The 18,459-nt window shown below is 39.1% G+C and overlaps 2 protein-coding genes across 2 annotated transcripts; one reads left to right on the top strand and one right to left on the bottom strand.

Moving 5' to 3' along the window:
- The first annotated feature begins 5,925 nt into the window (after positions 1 to 5,925).
- Positions 5,926 to 10,377, top strand: LOC6569637 (BTB/POZ domain-containing protein KCTD3). Its single transcript, XM_001995922.3, has 4 exons — positions 5,926 to 6,219; positions 6,327 to 7,483; positions 8,141 to 8,400; positions 8,897 to 10,377. Exons 1-4 carry the CDS (start codon positions 6,158 to 6,160, stop codon positions 9,848 to 9,850), a joined length of 2,433 nt encoding a protein of 810 aa, XP_001995958.1. The 5' UTR covers positions 5,926 to 6,157; the 3' UTR covers positions 9,851 to 10,377.
- Positions 10,378 to 12,148: 1,771 nt separating this feature from the next.
- Positions 12,149 to 18,309, bottom strand: LOC6569867 (mucin-19). The gene is made up of 8 exons (XM_001995923.3): positions 18,030 to 18,309; positions 17,228 to 17,410; positions 17,045 to 17,166; positions 16,459 to 16,914; positions 15,335 to 15,475; positions 14,703 to 15,277; positions 14,326 to 14,638; positions 12,149 to 12,993 (listed from the first exon to the last, which is right to left on the bottom strand). The coding sequence occupies exons 1-8, from the start codon at positions 18,152 to 18,154 to the stop codon at positions 12,149 to 12,151; spliced, it is 2,760 nt and encodes a 919-aa protein (XP_001995959.3). The 5' UTR covers positions 18,155 to 18,309.
- Positions 18,310 to 18,459: the final 150 nt, after the last annotated feature.

The raw sequence follows: 18,459 nt of genomic DNA, 5'->3' as shown, positions 1-18,459 counted from the left end.
AGTTTCTTATGGAAATAATCATTTTTTCCATGCTTTAAATTTTGCGTAGCACAATAACTACAAAGCCCGGAAATAAAAAGGTATATCTGTAATGCATTTATACCATCTTAAGTTTCTTATGATTTATATATAAATCTATAAATATACAAATACAAATATTATCTTGTTTAGTTTTTTTCCTTGAACATTTATATATATATAGAATTATATTTCCTACCCTTTTCACCAAGCACTTGACTGCTTTCAGTCGTTTTTGCCGTTATTATGGGTGGCAGAAAGTTAAGGACCTCAAAAAACACACAGCAATTGCAGCTTATCGTAAAAAAAAATGTGAACAGATAAAACTATGGCAACGAGCATATGTAAAACACACACACAGGCATACATACACACACGCACACACTCAAATAAATACACAGCTGCAAATATATTCGTTTCATGCAAATTCGCAATAGTAGTAGAATTGACTCCCAAGGCACCTGTAATTCTGCTCCCTTTGTATGCGTACGCATGTGTGTGTGTGCCTTTGTGTGTGGCAATTCAATAAGTTGTAATTTTCTTGGTGTTTTATGCGACGACAACAAAACGGGAAATTGAAGATGAAAGCCAAACAGATAGGGGCAAAAACAAAAACACCTTTAACGCACAGAATACTCGGAGCATTTTCCCACCCACCATCCACCTCCACCCACCATCCACCTCCTTGCCCCCTGCATAGTTCAAAAATTGCGCGACAGTGTGGAAAATGGAAAAAAAGTGCAAATGAATTTCGATGCCTATTTTCTTTTAGGTAATTTTAATTAGGAGTTGTGGAAATTTTGCCATACCAATTTATAGCTGTAAATATTCACATTTGATCCGCTTTTGTTTTTTCGTTTTTTTTTTGTTTTTTTTTTTTTGTAATAATTGCACGTGGCTTTGGCTATGCGAAAAGCTTAGCCAATATATTTTTTTATTGCATACAAAAATGGGATTATAATAAAAACGAAACGGATACTTAAAAAGCAAACGCGACTTTTACAACACTGTAGCACGCACAGGACGCGCACCACGTTGTTCACTCGACAACAACCATCCAGGCACTGAATAAACGCTGCGTCCAACAAAGCGCAGCAGGTCCTGGTCCACACACACACACACATACATACCAACAGTAGCTGCACAACTCAGCAGGTAAAGCAGCAGCAGTAGCAGCAGCGCAGCAGCAGCGACGGCTTTGTCTGGGCCGCCACATAGGTGAGAGCGGAGCAGCGGCAGTTAACTGTTGCTCCACACAGAGAGAGAGAGAGAGAGAGAGAGAGAGAGCGAGAGCGAGCGAGTGAGAGCGAGTGCCGATATGTTTTGTGTGAGAGCGAGTGCCAGTGTTGTCGTGCGGCACGCGCACACTCCAAAACTGTTGCGCCTGGGACGTTTATCGTCACAATGTTCATTATATTAAGCGTAAAAGCTTTGCGTGACATAGTTTTTGTTGTTTTTTTTTTTGCCTTTTAGTAAGCTTTTACGCCACAATGCTCAGCACTCTGTGCTCTGTGTGAGTGTGTGCGTGTGTGTGGGCGTTTGTTTATGTTGTCTTCGCCAAGAGCATGTGCTTCACACACACACACACTCGCACACTTGAGACAAACTTTTTGTTTGGCGTGCCTGAAAAATGGCGTCGCTTGACCTCAGTCTTGAAACGCCTTTATCAATGTGTGTCTGTGTGTGTGTGTGTCTTTGTCTGGCATTGTGTCTGTTTGCCTTTTGTGTTTCTAGGCCGCAAAACGAATGAGTTAATTTTATGTTAGACACAAATATAAAATAAGGCACATTTCTCACTTCTCGCTTCTTTTGTTCGCTTAAAATGAAGACCCATAAATGAAAATAAAAAAGGAGATAAAATAAAATAAAAAAAATAAATAAATACAAATAAAAAAGGAATAAGGAAGAACTGAGTTAATAGCAGCGCAATCAAGTTTAAAGAGAGTAGTAAAGAATTCTGATGCCGATTCATTGCGCGGCTTTATAAGCCAAAAGGCCTCCAACCCAAATAATTAGCATATTTTGGCCGGGGCTATGCAAACAATGCTGCAACAACAACTACAACTTTAACAACAAGAACAAGCAACAAGCAAAGCGCCTTCAAATGCAAAACAATTAATTCATGCGAACCAAAAAACGAAAGTGCGACCAAAAAAGTACAGTGCTGCCAGACTGCCAGAAGATTCAATTAACCATAAAGTGTTGGCTAAAAATTAATAATAGCAAAAATAATATAAATTAATGATAGTAATTAAAATCAAATTAATAATCATAATAATAAAAATAATAACAATCATAATATTAATTTTAGTAATTATAATAATAATATCTATAAATCATATCTCAAACTTCTCCAGTATTCGAAAATTTCGAATTAATTAAATAATAAACAATGTCAAGCATGCCTCAACTATTGATTTTCAATTAATGTATTAGTAAGTGTGGGCGTGGCATAGAAAGCTAAGCAATTTTAGCAGGATGTTAGCAGCAATAAATCAAATCGCGAAATCTTAAATCGTTCTCTAAATTTAATCTATTTCGATATCTGAAGGACATCAGTAATCCGTCTTCCAAATCTTTATGCACATTTTTCACAGAGCACACACACTGTGTGTCCCACTGTGCCTTTTGTGGCGACTGCTGAAATGGAAGGACGAGCTAAAGGAAATGGCAAACAAATTAAATTGTAATTAATCATTAGGCTGCTCCAGAAAAGCGGCAGCACGTGCTGAGAGCGGACTATGACAACCTCGGTCTACCAGTAATATATATATAGTATATACGTATATATGTATGTGGCCAATTAATTACAAAGCGCACAAGAGAGGCCAGATAAGAGCCAAATGGCATTTAAGAAATTAAGCCTGGCGCCAGTCACAAAAATTCCTGGTTGCTGAGAACCCCCAAAAAAATGAAAAAACGGTGTCAACAAGGCTTAACAATTAACACCCCAAAACGCTAAAGGGCTGCACACACATACACACACACACACACTCAACAACACACACACACATATATGCAGAGCGAGGTAAAAAATTAATTGCATTTTTTGGTAGCGCTTTTGTTTAATTGTATGCGATTATAACAATCCACATAAACGTTAAGTCAAATGCATTAAAACTCTTAATGACTGTCTGCGAGATACCCTACATTAGTATCGAAACAATTCTGATTATCAATTATGAGTTGAGTTCTGGTTTAAAGACATGTTTTTTTCCAGGTCTGAAGAGTTTTATAAAATAAAATTTTATTATATATAAAATAGTTTCTGATTAGAAAGGGTATGAATTCTTCTATTTTATTTTTATGTTCTCTCAAATCTATACTTATTAATAATTCAATAAAATATTGCAAATACAATTTTCACACCCTTTCAAATAGTTCTCAGTTTTTATAGGTAGACAATCCATGGGAAACCTCAGCTGAACACCTTGCCAAGGAATACTCAAATATTCTCTTATTAATAAATAAATAGTTTTTACTATTACTAACGAAACGACTTGTGTCTTTAATTAAACTTAAATTTAACAAAGAATATGCTATATTTAAATACGGAGAAAAATAATAATTGATAGAAATTCGAGAAATTCATTTCAAAATCACACAAGCTAAGAATAGGTTCAAATTTTTACTAGGGACTAGGGAATCTAAGACCAGGAAGAATCATTATATATATTAACAAATGATATTTATTTATTTATAAGAGAGGGGCACAATAGATAAACAAAATAATATATTAAGAATAAATTTGTCAACATTTTTAATTTGCAAACACGATTTTCACTCGGGAATAAAATGAAAAAGTTTCTTAAATTTCTTTCGCCAATAATGCTGTCAGACAATGCCAGATAAACACCAATTCACAATTTGCCGATTGGCATAAAATCCAAATAAAATTAAAATATATGGCAGCATTGTCAGAGTGTTGCACAACGGGAAGATTGGAAAGTGAAAGCGGAAATTTTCTAATTCTCTCTTCTCATTTTTACAGCCAATCAAAATTCGCTAAACGTAAAGTGCTTTGATGATCGGGCGAGAGAGTGAGAGACAAAGAGAGAGAGAGAATCATAAGCAGTAACTCAAGCTTAAAGCTTGCAATGCAAACCATAAGCTAAGAATAACGGTTTGTGTGCCTTACTCATCTGATATTTATATTGGACATTTCGCTTGGAAAATTGCATGCTTAAAGCGATGAACGTTTTTTACTCCATCAGAAAGTGTATGTTTATTATTTATGATTAAGACGAAACTCTCATGGAAATCCCAGTAACTGAGAGGAATACGAATAAAAAACATACATTAGCCGAGAACACGCGCCAAAATTGGCTCACTTTAATATGCTGTACACACACACACACATGAACAGCACGAAAACATTTGTTCGAATTTGGTGAGAAGCTGGATATGGTTTGGGGCAATAACAACAACAACAACAATAACAACCCCATCAGGGAATTTGGTGTGTGTGTCTCTATGTGTGTGTGTATGTGTGTGTGTGCGTGAGTGAGTTCTTGTTACTTGTTACACGTTTGTGCCACCATTATTTCTTTCATTTACTCGATTTTCCCTTAATGTTGTTTGCTCGAGTGCCGTTATCATTTGTCGGTATATTCCCATCATATGTGTGCCTCCACTCAGAGAAATTTCTGAGCACAATTGTGTTTATAAATCAATTTACTCATGCCTAGTTTTAAATAAGTACAAATTATTTCTGCTTTTAATATCGACAGTTAATTTTATGTAAATAAAAATATTTTAAGTTAAGATCAAGTTGAAAAGGATAATTTAAAGAATTTTGCATTAAAAGAAGGTGATACTTCTGAATTTATGAGATTCAAGTTTTAATTTAGGCTAATATATATTTTATTTTTCACATCCCTTTCTTGCGAGTGTATATTTGAGCGGGGAACTTAACACGCGCATGGTGCACTTCTCCATCCCTTCTCCTGCTCCTCCTCCTCCTCGTCATTTTAGTGTTCGGTTTATTCAGTGTGCTCCATTGGCTGCCCCAATGCCCTACGATCTCTAAACACAAACACACACACACAAAACATAAAAAGGTGCTGAATCAACAGTTCTTCTTCTTCTTCCTGCGTTCCCAAGTATACAGTTAAGCGTCTTGTCAACAAATAAAAAAAGCTGTCTCAGGCACACCAAATATGCCATACCTTTCCAGACTGGGGTTTAAAACTGAGAGAGCTGGCTATATGGATGCAACACTCAACTATTGCTATTAATTTTATACACGTTACAAACTTCCTCTGAAAACTAAACATCCCTTTAAAGCGTATTTTAAATGTTGCCCATAATCCAAGCTGAACACAGAACGGGTGCAAATTGACCTAACTTTGGGTAATTGTATTGAGATATTAATATTTATATTTATTTAGTTCGCTTTACTCTTTTCTTTAACTTAAAAAACAACAATAGCGCTTGATAAATTTATGCATTTGCTTAATCCAACTAGAATTCAATTGAACAACACCAACTTAGAATGTTGCCCATAATTTGAAATAAAAAACAGTTATTTAAACTGACCTTACTTCACAATTATGTTTATGTCTCAATTTGAAATGTTGCTCTCCGTTTATGAAGCTTTTAAAGTTTTATGTTTAGTTCGAAATAAATGGAATTTACTTTAAATAAAAAATACACCCGCAACGGATGAAATGAATAGAATTTTGTTAATTTAAATTAAAATAAATTTGAAATGGCAGCACTGCCGGCAGCGTTGCCATCCGAGCGCAAAAATAATGCATGCCATTCGCCACGCAACGTAAACACAACGTCAACAAAAACACTGACTAACAACGCATATTACAAATATACGTAAATATATATAAATATGTGTATATGTGTATGTAGCGAGTAATAAAAGCAAACGTAATTCCAAAAATAAAGTGGTCACCCATTTAAACGAATCAACAGCGGCCACACAAAAGCAACGACGACAGTTGCCACACTGCACTTGCAGTCGTCAACGGGTCAACAACAAATAACAGAACAATAATACAATAAAAAAAAAAAAAAACAGCAACCGCAGCAGCAAAAGAAGCCACATAAAATTTTTGTTATAAATAGTAGAGAATAGAGAGTTAAATTTGTTGCCTTTGAGGGCAGCTGTGAATTAATTGTGGGCATGTCCTATTTTATGCACAGTGCCAGCAGCGATTTGGTTAATCTCAATGTGGGCGGTCAACGGTGAGTTCTTACCAATAACTAACGGTAACTAAAGCTTTGCTCTGATGACGCATGCGAAAAAACTGCATATTATTTCCAAGTATTTATTTCCAATAATTCCCGTGCAGCTTCTCAACATCACGACAAACGCTTACGTGGATACCGGATACGTTTTTCACAGCGCTGCTGAGCGGAAGGATTTCCAGTTTACGCGATGAGCACAATGCGATTTTCATTGATCGCGATCCGACCTTGTTTTCAATAATCCTCAATTATTTGCGCACCAAAGATATTGATATTAAAAATTGTGAAATCCGTGCGCTGCGACATGAGGCGGAATATTATGGAATAACACCGTTAACCAAGCGACTGGCGCTGTGCGAGGATCTCAATCATTCCGCCTGTGGCGATGTGCTCTTCTACGGTTTTCTGGCGGCGCCAGCAATGCCACCAAATGACGCTCTGCCCCAGCAGCAGCAACAGCAGCCTCCGCTGGATGTGGAAGCCAGCACATCTGGTGGCGGCGGCGCACGTCCTGGTTCCATGGTGCGTGTGCCGGAGTCCTCGTCGCGACATTCGAGAAACTCTTCATGGGATTTGCGCTGTGGACGTGTGGCTGGTAGTGGCGCCTCAACTTCGGCAGCAGCTGGCACGGCCGGTGCCGCTTGGACAGCAGCTGGCGGACATTCCCGGAATGCTTCCCTCGATTTTATGCGCCACTCGCGCAACTCTTCGGCGGATCTGAACAAGGTCATCAGAAATGAGGTGGGTCTGGTGTTCAGTCCCACGCAGTGCTCGAATTGGACGCCACCGTTGCGGGTGCAGCTGATCAAGGCGCATCAGAATTGGATCGCTGTAGCCTATGCACATTTTGTGACCTGTTATCGTGTCAAGGATTCGAATGGCTGGCAACAGGTGTTCACCTCGCCGCACATTGAGGCAGCGATTGAGCGGATTGCCATCAATTCGAAGGTGAACACTTCGACGGCAGAACCGATGCCCAGCAAAATGATTGCCATCTCGTATGGTAGCCAGATCCGATTGTGGAGCATCCAGGAGGGCGGCAACAAATCCGACATTGGCACCTTTAATCTTCATGTGCGCGTCGAGTATCTGTTCTTCATTGGCAGCCAACTCGTCGCGTTGTCCTCCTCCGGCAAGATAGGCGTCTGGCATGCGATGACCCAACACTGGCAGATCCAGGATCTGGTGCCGGTTTTGTCCTTCGATTCAGCGGGCTCTTTCCTTTTGCTGGGCTGCAATAATGGTTCCATCTATTATATCGGTAAATATTCTGTCTTGTATTTAATTAATATAATTATATATTTTATTATATCATAAATTTAATTGAAAATGGCAAAGTAGATTAAGTATAAAATTATATGCTTGATTAGCATTAAAGGATATCTTTTAAAAAAAAAGCTAATCTAAGCGTTTAAAAATGCTTATTCTAGAAATTTAGCTTACATTTTTACAGAAATTATCTCTAAAAACAAGAAATGCTTTCTAGTTTTCAGGGAATTTTCTAAAATTGTTGGCGTTTTTCTGATTGTAAAACTTCCAAGTTGGATATACAAGTTTGTAACTATAAAAATTGACGTAGTTGAACAAATTATATTTCTTGCATAGAAGAAGATTATATATAAATATATATTTATCTATTTATATAGAACTAGGAAAACTTAGAGCTTATAGCAAGCTTGTAGCTGTGACTGCTGAGACAAGCTATGTTTTCTATTCAATTGTATGAGCTTTACGAGCGTACTATATTCGAAAGTATATAAAATCAACAGATATACAAATTTAATGATTTCAAAGCGCCTATTTTTAAAAATGCATCAGAAACACAGATATAAAAATCATACATAAAAATGCTAATTTCAGACAATTTTAATTTACAATTTCGAATTTGTATCTATTGTTTTTTTGCTTTTTCTTATAGACATGCAAAAGTTTCCGCTGCGCATGAAGGATAACGATTTGCTTGTCACGGAGCTATACAAGGATATAAACATGGATCCCATAACAGCGATATCCGTTTATCTGACGCCAAAAACATCGAGCATCAGTGGCAACTGGATTGAGATTGCCTATGGCACCAAATCGGGAGCTGTCCGCATCATTGTGCAGCATCCGGAAACGGCTGGACATGGTCCACATCTATTCGAAACATTCTTTGTGCACCAGAGTCCAATTACCAAGGTGAGATTATTTTCGATGTATATATATAGATATAAAAACTTAAATAATAGGCAATAGTCTCGAGAAGTTTGTTCAGAATTTTAATAACAGTTGTAATCGTGTCCCTTATCATGATGTAAATTAATTATTTATTTATTTATTATATATCTTATATTTTTCTTAACAAATTTGCCTTTAAAAAGTTTTGCACACCCAAATGTAAGCAGCAGAACTTGCGCTCAATATGCGAATATATATTCGACTATAACTTGTGAAATTCTTATAAGATCTTGATGAAATTAAATTAAAATTAAATTAAATGCATTATTTTTATATTTAAAAGTCACACAAATTATAATCAAATATTCGAATTGCAATAAATTTGAGTAGCCTTCAATCTTAAAATAAGTAATTGATTCAAATATATTTAAAATTAATTTATTATATTTAAATATCACACAGATATTAATGATTTCATAATTGCAATAAAAATGAAATGAATTTCTGTATTTTTCAGGTGATGCTGTCGGAGAAGTTTCTGGTGTCGGTGTGCAGTGAGTATCATCATGTGCGCACCTGGAGCCTGACACGATTCCGGGGCATGCTCTCCACGCAGCCCGGCTCCACGCCGGAGGCATCCTTTAAGATAGTCTCACTGGAGGCGACCGACAGCAATTATAGCTATGCAGCCGGCAATGAGTTCGGACCCTATGGCGACTACGATGACATGATCTTTGTACAAAAAGTGGTGCCCGAGACGAATCAACTTTATGTGCGCCTGGCCTCGAATGGGGATCGAGTGTGTGTTATACGCTCCGTGGACGGATCAACAATATCCGCATTTTGTGTACACGAATGCGAGGTGTCGTCGCGGATGGGCTCACGCTTTATACTCACTGGCCACTGTACGGGTGCGATACAAATGTGGGATTTGACGACGGCACTGGCGCTGCTCAATAAACAGGATGCGGCAACGATGGCGGCGGCGGCAACGATGATGGCACAGGCACAACAGCAGGCGCAGCAGCAGCAGCTGCAGCAGAAAACTGCAGGCGGACCCGACACTAACGAACTTCTCCGCCTACTTGACCAGTGTGAAATCAGCAATTCATCATGCTCAACACCTTGTATGTCACCGTGTCCAACGGCTTTGGGCGCCGGGAACGGACTGGCCAACTCCATAGCCCGGATGAAGGCCAGCAATATTGCGCTGCTAAATCGTGAACCAAGTCAATCCGGATTGGTAGCAGCAGCAGCAGCACAACAACAACAACAACCATCAGCTCCAGCTGCATTTCTGGCACAGATGCAACAGCAGGCAGCGTTGGCTATGGCAGCAGCACCACCACAGCAGCAACCACAACCAGCTGCCAACCATCCAGCAGCTGCTGCCGCAGTTGGTGCTGCGCCTGCTGTTGGTCTTGGTCATGGTCTTGTGCTCGGCGAGCAGCCGATTGTTAACAATGAATGAAACGTGGAAGCGGCTGTTTCGGCGCTTGTCGGGCGCGTTTCATCGTTTACATTTCATGGCTGTAGCCTGATCCTCGATTATCAATACATATTGCTGCAGTTCGTCCTCTGTGGCCTCATCTACTACGTCTGGCTGATGATGCGCTCTCGCCTCGATGGTGGTGGCAACAGCACAGCTGCAACAGCTGCAACTGCAACTGCTGCTGCTGGTAACATTCAACTGACTGCATCCGGCATTTAGCTAAATCAAATAATCTCCCCCATATACATACTATACATATACATATAGATATATACATATATATACTTACTACTGTGCTCGATGTGGTTGCAATTTATGCTCGTCATGTGCTCGTCACTTGTATCTATTGTATAAGCACACACACACACACCCATCATCTTCTCGTTGTGCGTGTGTGTGTTGTGTGTGTGCGTGTGTGTGTGTGTTGAGTGTGTGCGTGTGTGCCTTGTGCTACTGTCTAACGTAATTTGCGCATATGAAAATATATACATATTATTAACTTTAAATGCGATTTGCAAGACTTTTTATTAAACACTTTCTAAGCCTTGTTTTCAGATTGATCAAAGCAGTTCTATTTTTAAGGCGCTATTTCAGATACATGTTTGAAAAAAAGCTTTGAAACTCTTTCTCAATCCCATAAAAAATTGGTGGAAAAGACAACTAATTCCACTCAACACTCAGCCTAAAAAATCATGGGTAACTCACCATATTATTCAGAAAGTATATTTATCATTTCTTAGCAACATTTTTGTAAAAAGTTTAAAAAAATACATATTGAATTTTCAGTTTTATTAGCTCTAACTCTACTTTAACATTTGCAACTATGCTTCTATTATAAATAAATAAACATTAGTAATTTAGGATTTCCTATATACAAATAAGTATCTAGCTTATAATTTCAAATCATTTGATTTAAGTTACTTCCCACTGAGCTAGTCGGCCCTTTCAGCATGAAATATTTATATAAATAATATAAAATTCGGTCCAGTAAATTTCATAACATGGTCTTCATTATTAGAAATGATACTTTAAAAAAGATAATAGAAAATATTTCTAAGAAATAAAACAATATATATATATATTATTCGAATTTTTCTTATATTGTTTTTCTGAATTATGATAAACGAGAACTTATATTCCAAATTAGAAATATCTAGCTCTTATAGTCGCTGAGATTGGCTTGTTCATAAATGGATAAATGGATATCTCCCTTAATGCTAATTAAGAATATATATAATTTATCTTCGCTTTCTTCTGTTTCTCACTTACCTTTGCACAACTTTATTATAATCTTTTCACCATTCTATTGAAAAAAAAAACAATTGACAGTCATCAATAATTTATTCAACTTTTAGCTTAGTTATTATTTGATGCTTGAATACTTGAAAGTAATTTGTTGTTGGTTTTTGCATTTAACAGTTATCGTAAATGTATATATATGTACGTGTATATAAATGTAGTTATATTTATGGGTTATACATATGCATATATGTATTTGTGTAGTTTTGTATTTTTGTGTTTTTGTCCAGGCGACATTAATCAAGTAAAAAGCAGCAAAAAATGCCAACATATAAAAATATACAATCTATATATTATATATAATAAAACCTCTTGCTCACTATCTTCCCTAGACTTTATATATATATATATAAAGTTCTTTTGTTTACAATATCTTGCTTTATCAATAATGCCGAAAATAACTGCAATTCTAATCAATATTAAAGAAAGAACATTTTGCTTGCACAATTTCAACTAATATAGGACGCACTGGTATTTCGTATAGCTATATATATTTATATATATATTGTGTATATATATATATGTGGGGTTGAACATACAAATACTTTGTACATGAACTTCTTGTTTATAACTTACTGCTAGAGCTAAAGAGCGTTAAACGATATTGTAAAGCGAATATTGTTTACGCATTTCTTTCATTTTGATGGGGTCTATGAACTCTAATCAAAATATAGCCTGATATTGCCTATAACTCTACTGTTTACTGTTTGCTGTTTACTGCGCTTGATGTGCACTTATATATATATATATATATATATATATATATATATATATAATATATTGTTTGTGATATGTGCGTTGAAAAACTTGCGATTGCTAGGCAAAAATGAAAAATAATAATTTGCGCTTTAAATATATATATAAACTAGCAATAGAGTTAAAAGCAACGAGATCCAGCTCAACACTGTAACAGATAACAGATGCAATATCGATAAATATCGATAACAGCTAGCAGCAGTTGATCGTTACTTGTGCAATTTACACCTGAAAATAATCATCGACGACCAGCTGCTGATCGTTGCTCAACGGACTACTTGTGACTGACTGCTCGAGTCGCTCGTAGCCAGGATCTGTATTATTGCTGTTGCTGCTGCTGATGCTGCTTGTGGTGTTACTGTCGTTGTTACTGCTGCTATTTGTGGTCGCTTCAGTTGTTGTTGCAGTTGTTGTTGTGGTGTTTAAATAACAAACCGATTCATAGTTGGGATCCGTTTCGCTTAGCGATTCATATTGCGATGAATGTGGCGTCTGCTGCTGGGAACTTAGACTGCTCAGCATACTGGTGCTGGTGGTCACTGTAATCATGGACAGACTGTTGATCAACGAGGCAGTGGAGTTTGGTGAATTGATGGCTGCCAGTTGGGGATCGGGCAACGTATTCTCCGCAATCCTCGCATAATGATCGGTTTCATTGTTTGCTTGCTTCGTTTCCAATATACTGGCATAATTGTGATTGGCATCCGCACCGGGTATGGTGCTATAGCCACCGCTGGCATCGACCACATCAGCACCACTGCTTGGCTTCTTCTCCAGCACCTTGGCATAGCCATCATCCGAATGGGCGCGGCTCTTGAGCACCTCATAGTTGGGATCATAATCAGACTTTTTGGCATCGTCATCATTGCTGTGAATCGTCGCCGTCTGCTGCAGTTGCTCGTAGCCAGGATCATTGTTGCTGTGGCTGTGGCTGTTCTTGCTTCTGTTCGTCTCCTCCTGACACGGTGGGCAATTTATAGTCTCGTAGTGCTTTATGCTGTTGCTGGGCATTGTTATGGTTGTCACCTGGCTACTATTGTTGTGTGGCGTCCTCTGATCCGACGCCGCTAAACAGCAACAACAAAAAAGGCACAATTAGTTTAATTTTTTACATATTATTTAAAAAAGAGCATCAGCTAGTTAATAGATTTATATATACTAACCGTTGCCAGTTCCAAACAAAAACTGACGAAATTGTCGAAACGCGCAAATTTCTCATTTTGGCAAAACAACTGAGAGTTTCACAAAACATTATAGAAAAGTTATAAACAAAAAACACACACAAGGAGAGAGAGAAAGACGAGAGGAGATAGATTTGGGCACATTAGGTGATTAGACAAATTATAGCTGGGAGTTTTGGTATATTTATCTATATATATATATATATATATGGAAATGAACGATATTTGTTTGCTTTGAGGCTTTGAGAGCAATCGAAAGAGCAGCGCGACTGACAGATAATCGAAAACCAACAAAACCAATCAAATATATTAATTATCTTAAACAAACTATTAACTCAAATCAAAATAAATTTATGTAAACTTGTTTATAATAGTTTTGGCTAGCAAAGTCTGTGTTTCTTCTGTAATCTTCATGAGGTTTAAACAGTTGATTAATAATAACTATTTCCAGACAGTGAAGGTAGATGTCCAAGCAAGTCTCAATTAAGTACAGAAACAACTAATTGTTCCTCTACAGTTCGCTCCTTAACCAACCATTGGCTCGTCGGAATAGAGTCTAATTGAATTCAAGCTTAGCCGTGTAATGTAGAAGGGGAATCTTCTGAACACATCTCTTGCACTTGTCAGAAAGAGCTAAGTCATCCTGGGATTAGCCCCTTTCGAATCGATCTAGGATTAACTTAGATTCCGCTAAACTCACTTTTGATTGAATTTTCAACTTGATCTTTAAATGGTAATTAGAACTTATATTCCAATTTGCAAGTTTGTAGTTCTTATAGTCGCTGAGCTTGACTTGTTTATACAGACGGAGAAACGACTGCTCATTTTGATCAAGAATATATATAACTTATGGAGTCAGAGATGGTTCCCTCCGCTTTTCACATACTTTTGCACTTCTTTATAATCTTTTTCCCATTTTTAATGGTTTCATGATGAAAAGAAATCAATACTTCTTCATCTCTTCAAATGAAAATCGATTCTTCTATTGATGCTGATCAAGAATATATATACTCTATGGGGTCAGACGTGCCTTCCTCTGCCTGTTACATCTTCACTAAATAGTTTTTCCCCACTTCTGAACAGTAATCGGTATCAGTCTACAATAAAGTTATCCATTTAGTTCAGTGACATTTCACTCCGCCGCCAAAAGCACAAATATCGCTCATCTCCAGTGGAATACAGTCAAAATGGGATTACAGTGAGTACTCGATATGCTACCTGATTCCTGTAGTCGCTCCTTTTGCAGCATGCTGGCCGCATAGCAATCCGATTTCCGATTCTCGTGGGACAGCTGCATTTGGGAGTGCTTCTGTGCACCACCACCATCCGCTGGTATCGTTTCGTAGCCGTGATCCTTGGCCGTATAACTGTTGCTACGCACGCGACTCTTGTCACCAGCAGCAGCAGCAGAAGCAGCAGCAGCAGTTGATGACTTTTGTGTGTCCATCAGCAGAGCCGCTGCAGCGCTATCCAAAGGACTAATGCCCAGCAGCTCCGGCTGATGTGAGGAAAATTTGTGCTTCTTCATGACCTGGAAATGGGAGGAGAGTTTAAGAAGAGTTGCAGGAGAAGTTAGCTGGATAAGTCGAGCTCACCTTGGCATACATGCCCTCAATATTTCGATTGCTCCCTCCATCGACATCTTTGGATGGACTCAGACTCTTGCTGTGCTTGCGTTGCGGCGATGCCTCATTGCTGGCCTCATTGTTGGCATCATTGTTGCCGCCCTCGTTGCCCGCGGCTTCGATGACGGATATAACTGAACTGCGTCCGGAGGTGAGGTTACTGCTGCCCAAGCTGGCTTTTGGTGTTGGCGGCAACGGTGAGTTCGCCTGCCGTTTTTCCGGCTTCGGTGAGCCCAGATTGCAAACGGACGAGGAGGATGAGGCTTGGCGCGAATGCATCTGGGCACGCAAACTGTCCACATTTGGTGGCACGGGCATTGCATGCTCCATGCTGCTGCTGCTCGCACGCTGCGCTGCTGAGCTGCTTCCGGCAGTGCTGGGTTCTGCGGAAATGCTACTGCTATTGTTGATCTCTACGGCGACCACAATGGGATTGGCGGGCATTGGCTGGATTTGGGCATAGGTCTCCGAACCGCTCGTATAAATATCGGTGGCATGTAGAATGTGTCGATTATTAGGATCCTCAATAGCCGCATACGTTTCATCTGCAAATGGCCAGGGATTATTTCAAGACTTACAATTTCTGAACCAGCGAGACTCACCCGAATCATCCGAGACTGTTGCATAGTGCGAATCATTCACATCTCGAGTCAGGGTGACACTTCTGGCCGTCAATTTGTTTGCTGGCTGCTGTGCGAGTATGTTGGCCAGTGGCTCCCGCACACTGATGCTCGTATAGCCTTCTGTGAAAGATTTGTGCATCTTATTATTATTTATTATTATTATTGACGGGCGGAACTCTTAGATAAAATAGGAATGCGAGCATTTTCTTCGGGTTGAGGGTTTTCCGAATTTAAAACATGTTTCCCTGGGACTAAACAACTTCTTCTTGCCAAGATTAGCTTTATGTAATTTTTCATCACATCTCATTATCATAAAGCCAGCAGATTCCGCCTAGTTATTATTATTGTTTGACTTCTTGCACTGCGACCAGTCAGATCTGAGCTTATAGCTCTTCCAACCACTCCAAATTCCTGCACGAATGCGAGCATCTTTGTCGGGTTGGGGGGTTTATGCATGCACTCACAAAATGCATTCCCAGGATACCACATCTTTTCCTTGTTAAGATGACACAATCTGCTAGAATGTGATTCCTCGATTTAGTTCGCTACTAAAAATACCTAGTTTGTATTGGTGGCTTCTTAGTCTGCAATGTCCTGTCCTGTTAGTATCCTAAGCTTATACTTTCCCATGGCTATTACTTTCTTAAATCGAAAATGGGCTTGTCTGAGAACTGCTGTCCCTGCCCATCACAATTGTTGCCTGAGTCTATCGTCATTGCTCAGTTTTTTACGTATTGTGTGTCTTCCCATGCCACAAAACTGTTGAGGTTCTGTCTGCTCCCGTGCCCTGTGCCCTATTGCGAAGTACTTTTGACGTAATCTTTCTCCTCCTAAAATGTTTCCGCACATGTTTATATTACATTACATTTCACATTAAAGTCAACTTGAAATGGGCTAATGTGCTTTTCCTAAGGGGAAAGGCCTGTTTTTTTGAGTGATTCACCGCTGCAGCATTTTTATGGTTTGTTGGATTTCATAGTGTTGACCTCATCTAATGACGCCCATTCTCACTACGTAATTTTGCGCAAATACAAATACAGCTGGCAATTCGTGCCTAGCTTGATAAACATGCGTAAAAAATCGCCTACAATTTGCACACTTACTGGACGAGTCCTGTGAATCACCGCTAAAATGTTGATTGGCAATCGGTGGCGTCATGTAAGGCAAATCCTGGCTAGCGGATATCATGCCCGCTATAGCCGAGGCAGCTGGAATTTCCACCTGTGAACTGGACTCATCGTTAAGGTGCTGTGAGGATCCGCTGCTCAGCTGTGAGCCGCGATGCAAGGAATCGGAACACGCAACTTTGCTGCCGCTCGAAGCATTTTTGGTTGTGGCAGCTGCCACTGCCGCTGCCGAACCACCACTAGCAGCAGCTGCAGCAAGTGCATTCGATGTGGACGGTGCATTTAGCTGGGCATACGGATGCTCGGTGGCACGCACCTTGGCATAATCATGCGGCAGACCCTTGACGCGGGAATACGGCGAACTGACATCATCCGCTTGACTGATCGAGCTGTGCTGCGAAACGCTGGCCTGTTTCTTAAGACTCGGTTGAGCTGTGTGTGGAGCAAGAATATGGGTGTGATTAGGTCTTGTTTTAAAGAGGTGCAGTTCAAATTCCAAACAGTCCAACTTGGGGGGCATAAAATGACAGCATGTTTAGATGCAATCATTTGAATTACGTACGACTTTGATTGTGTGCATTTGCCAGCTGCTTGTCCGCCACAGTTTCATACAGTTCGGAGCCATTATCGTTGCTCTCCGCGACGGGAATGTCCGGCAAACTGCGATGTGCCGCCGTGCTCGATCTAACAAACAAATTGCACATTTAATTGAGAACAACAATCGTATATGAGCCGTTTGAAATACCTCTTCTCTGAATCAGCATTTGAGACAGTGGATGCATTGAGTTCCGCCTGTGATTCACTGTTGTGCACCAGACTTGTGTTGGCATTGCCCGCACTTGCATTGTTCGCATTATTGTTGCTCACCACGATGATGTCATCGGGATTCTTTAGCTTCACCATGCCCTCCAGTCCAAGAAAATCATTTCTGTAATATAAATGAATAAATTAAATAAATTGCATGGTTTTTATATACCTTCAAGAGACGTGTGAAGTGTGTGGCAGACTGGGATCTGGGATCATCTTACTATATATGTATTCCTGATAAGCATTCAAAGGCGTTTCCATACAAACAAATTTGAATCATGCATTTTGCTAACCGATGATTAAAACTGTGTCAGCTTTTAAAGCTGATTTAAAGACTCTTAAAGACTTCTCTGCGATCATCTAAATTGTATGTAAATATGTGTTTCAGGTATACATTTGAAGGCATTAATAGATAGCCCAATTCTAAACATCCTTTTTTCTATGTCCCTTTTCAGTTTATGAAAAATGTGTCGGTTTGTAAAGACGCTTCCACTTTCAGCTCTAGTCAGCATATAGCCCCTGCCAAATCGGTTAACTACATCAGCCATAGTCTGCTCTTTCAAGCGCATCTACACTTGGGTGTCGTTGTTTTACGGTTGTTCTTTTAATGTTGTTTTTTTTTTGGCGCGAGTGCATCCAACTGGAACTGCCAGGTGAAAGTTGCAATTGACCAATTTGGCGTCAGACACAGACAGACAGGCAACAATTGGTAGTCACTTTGTGTGGCACAATTTACTTACTTTGGTATTCTTTTCTTGCAGCACAAACAATTGAAGAACATTACAATTAAGGCGAGCGTCAAATTGAGCGTCAAAAGCAGATAAGTGTAAGAAGCCAAGTTGCCAAAATTTGTTGTCTCCACCATGCCTACATCGACTATACATATATATATATAAATATATATTTATATATATGTATTCTTAATAATAGTGTTAATAATTAGCGGCTTCGCCAACTGCATTGCACTCTTGCACAATTTAATAACAAATTGCAATTGTTTTGTGTCGTTTTCTTTTGTATTTTTCACATAGTTTTTGGCTTTTTATTTGCTGCTGCAGTTGTTGCAATGTTATTTACGATTTTTTTCTCTTCACATTTGCCATTCGCCCGGAAAGTGCACACGCAGGCAGCAGCAGCAGCGAATTACTGACAGAGTGGCAACGCTCAGCA

Source organism: Drosophila grimshawi, unplaced genomic scaffold, assembly GCF_018153295.1.
Source record: "Drosophila grimshawi isolate 15287-2541.00 unplaced genomic scaffold, ASM1815329v1 contig_311, whole genome shotgun sequence".
Lineage (NCBI taxonomy): Eukaryota > Metazoa > Arthropoda > Insecta > Diptera > Drosophilidae > Drosophila > Drosophila grimshawi.
Note: the sequence above shows the minus strand (reverse complement) of the source record. Positions and strands in the feature narration are given on the sequence as shown.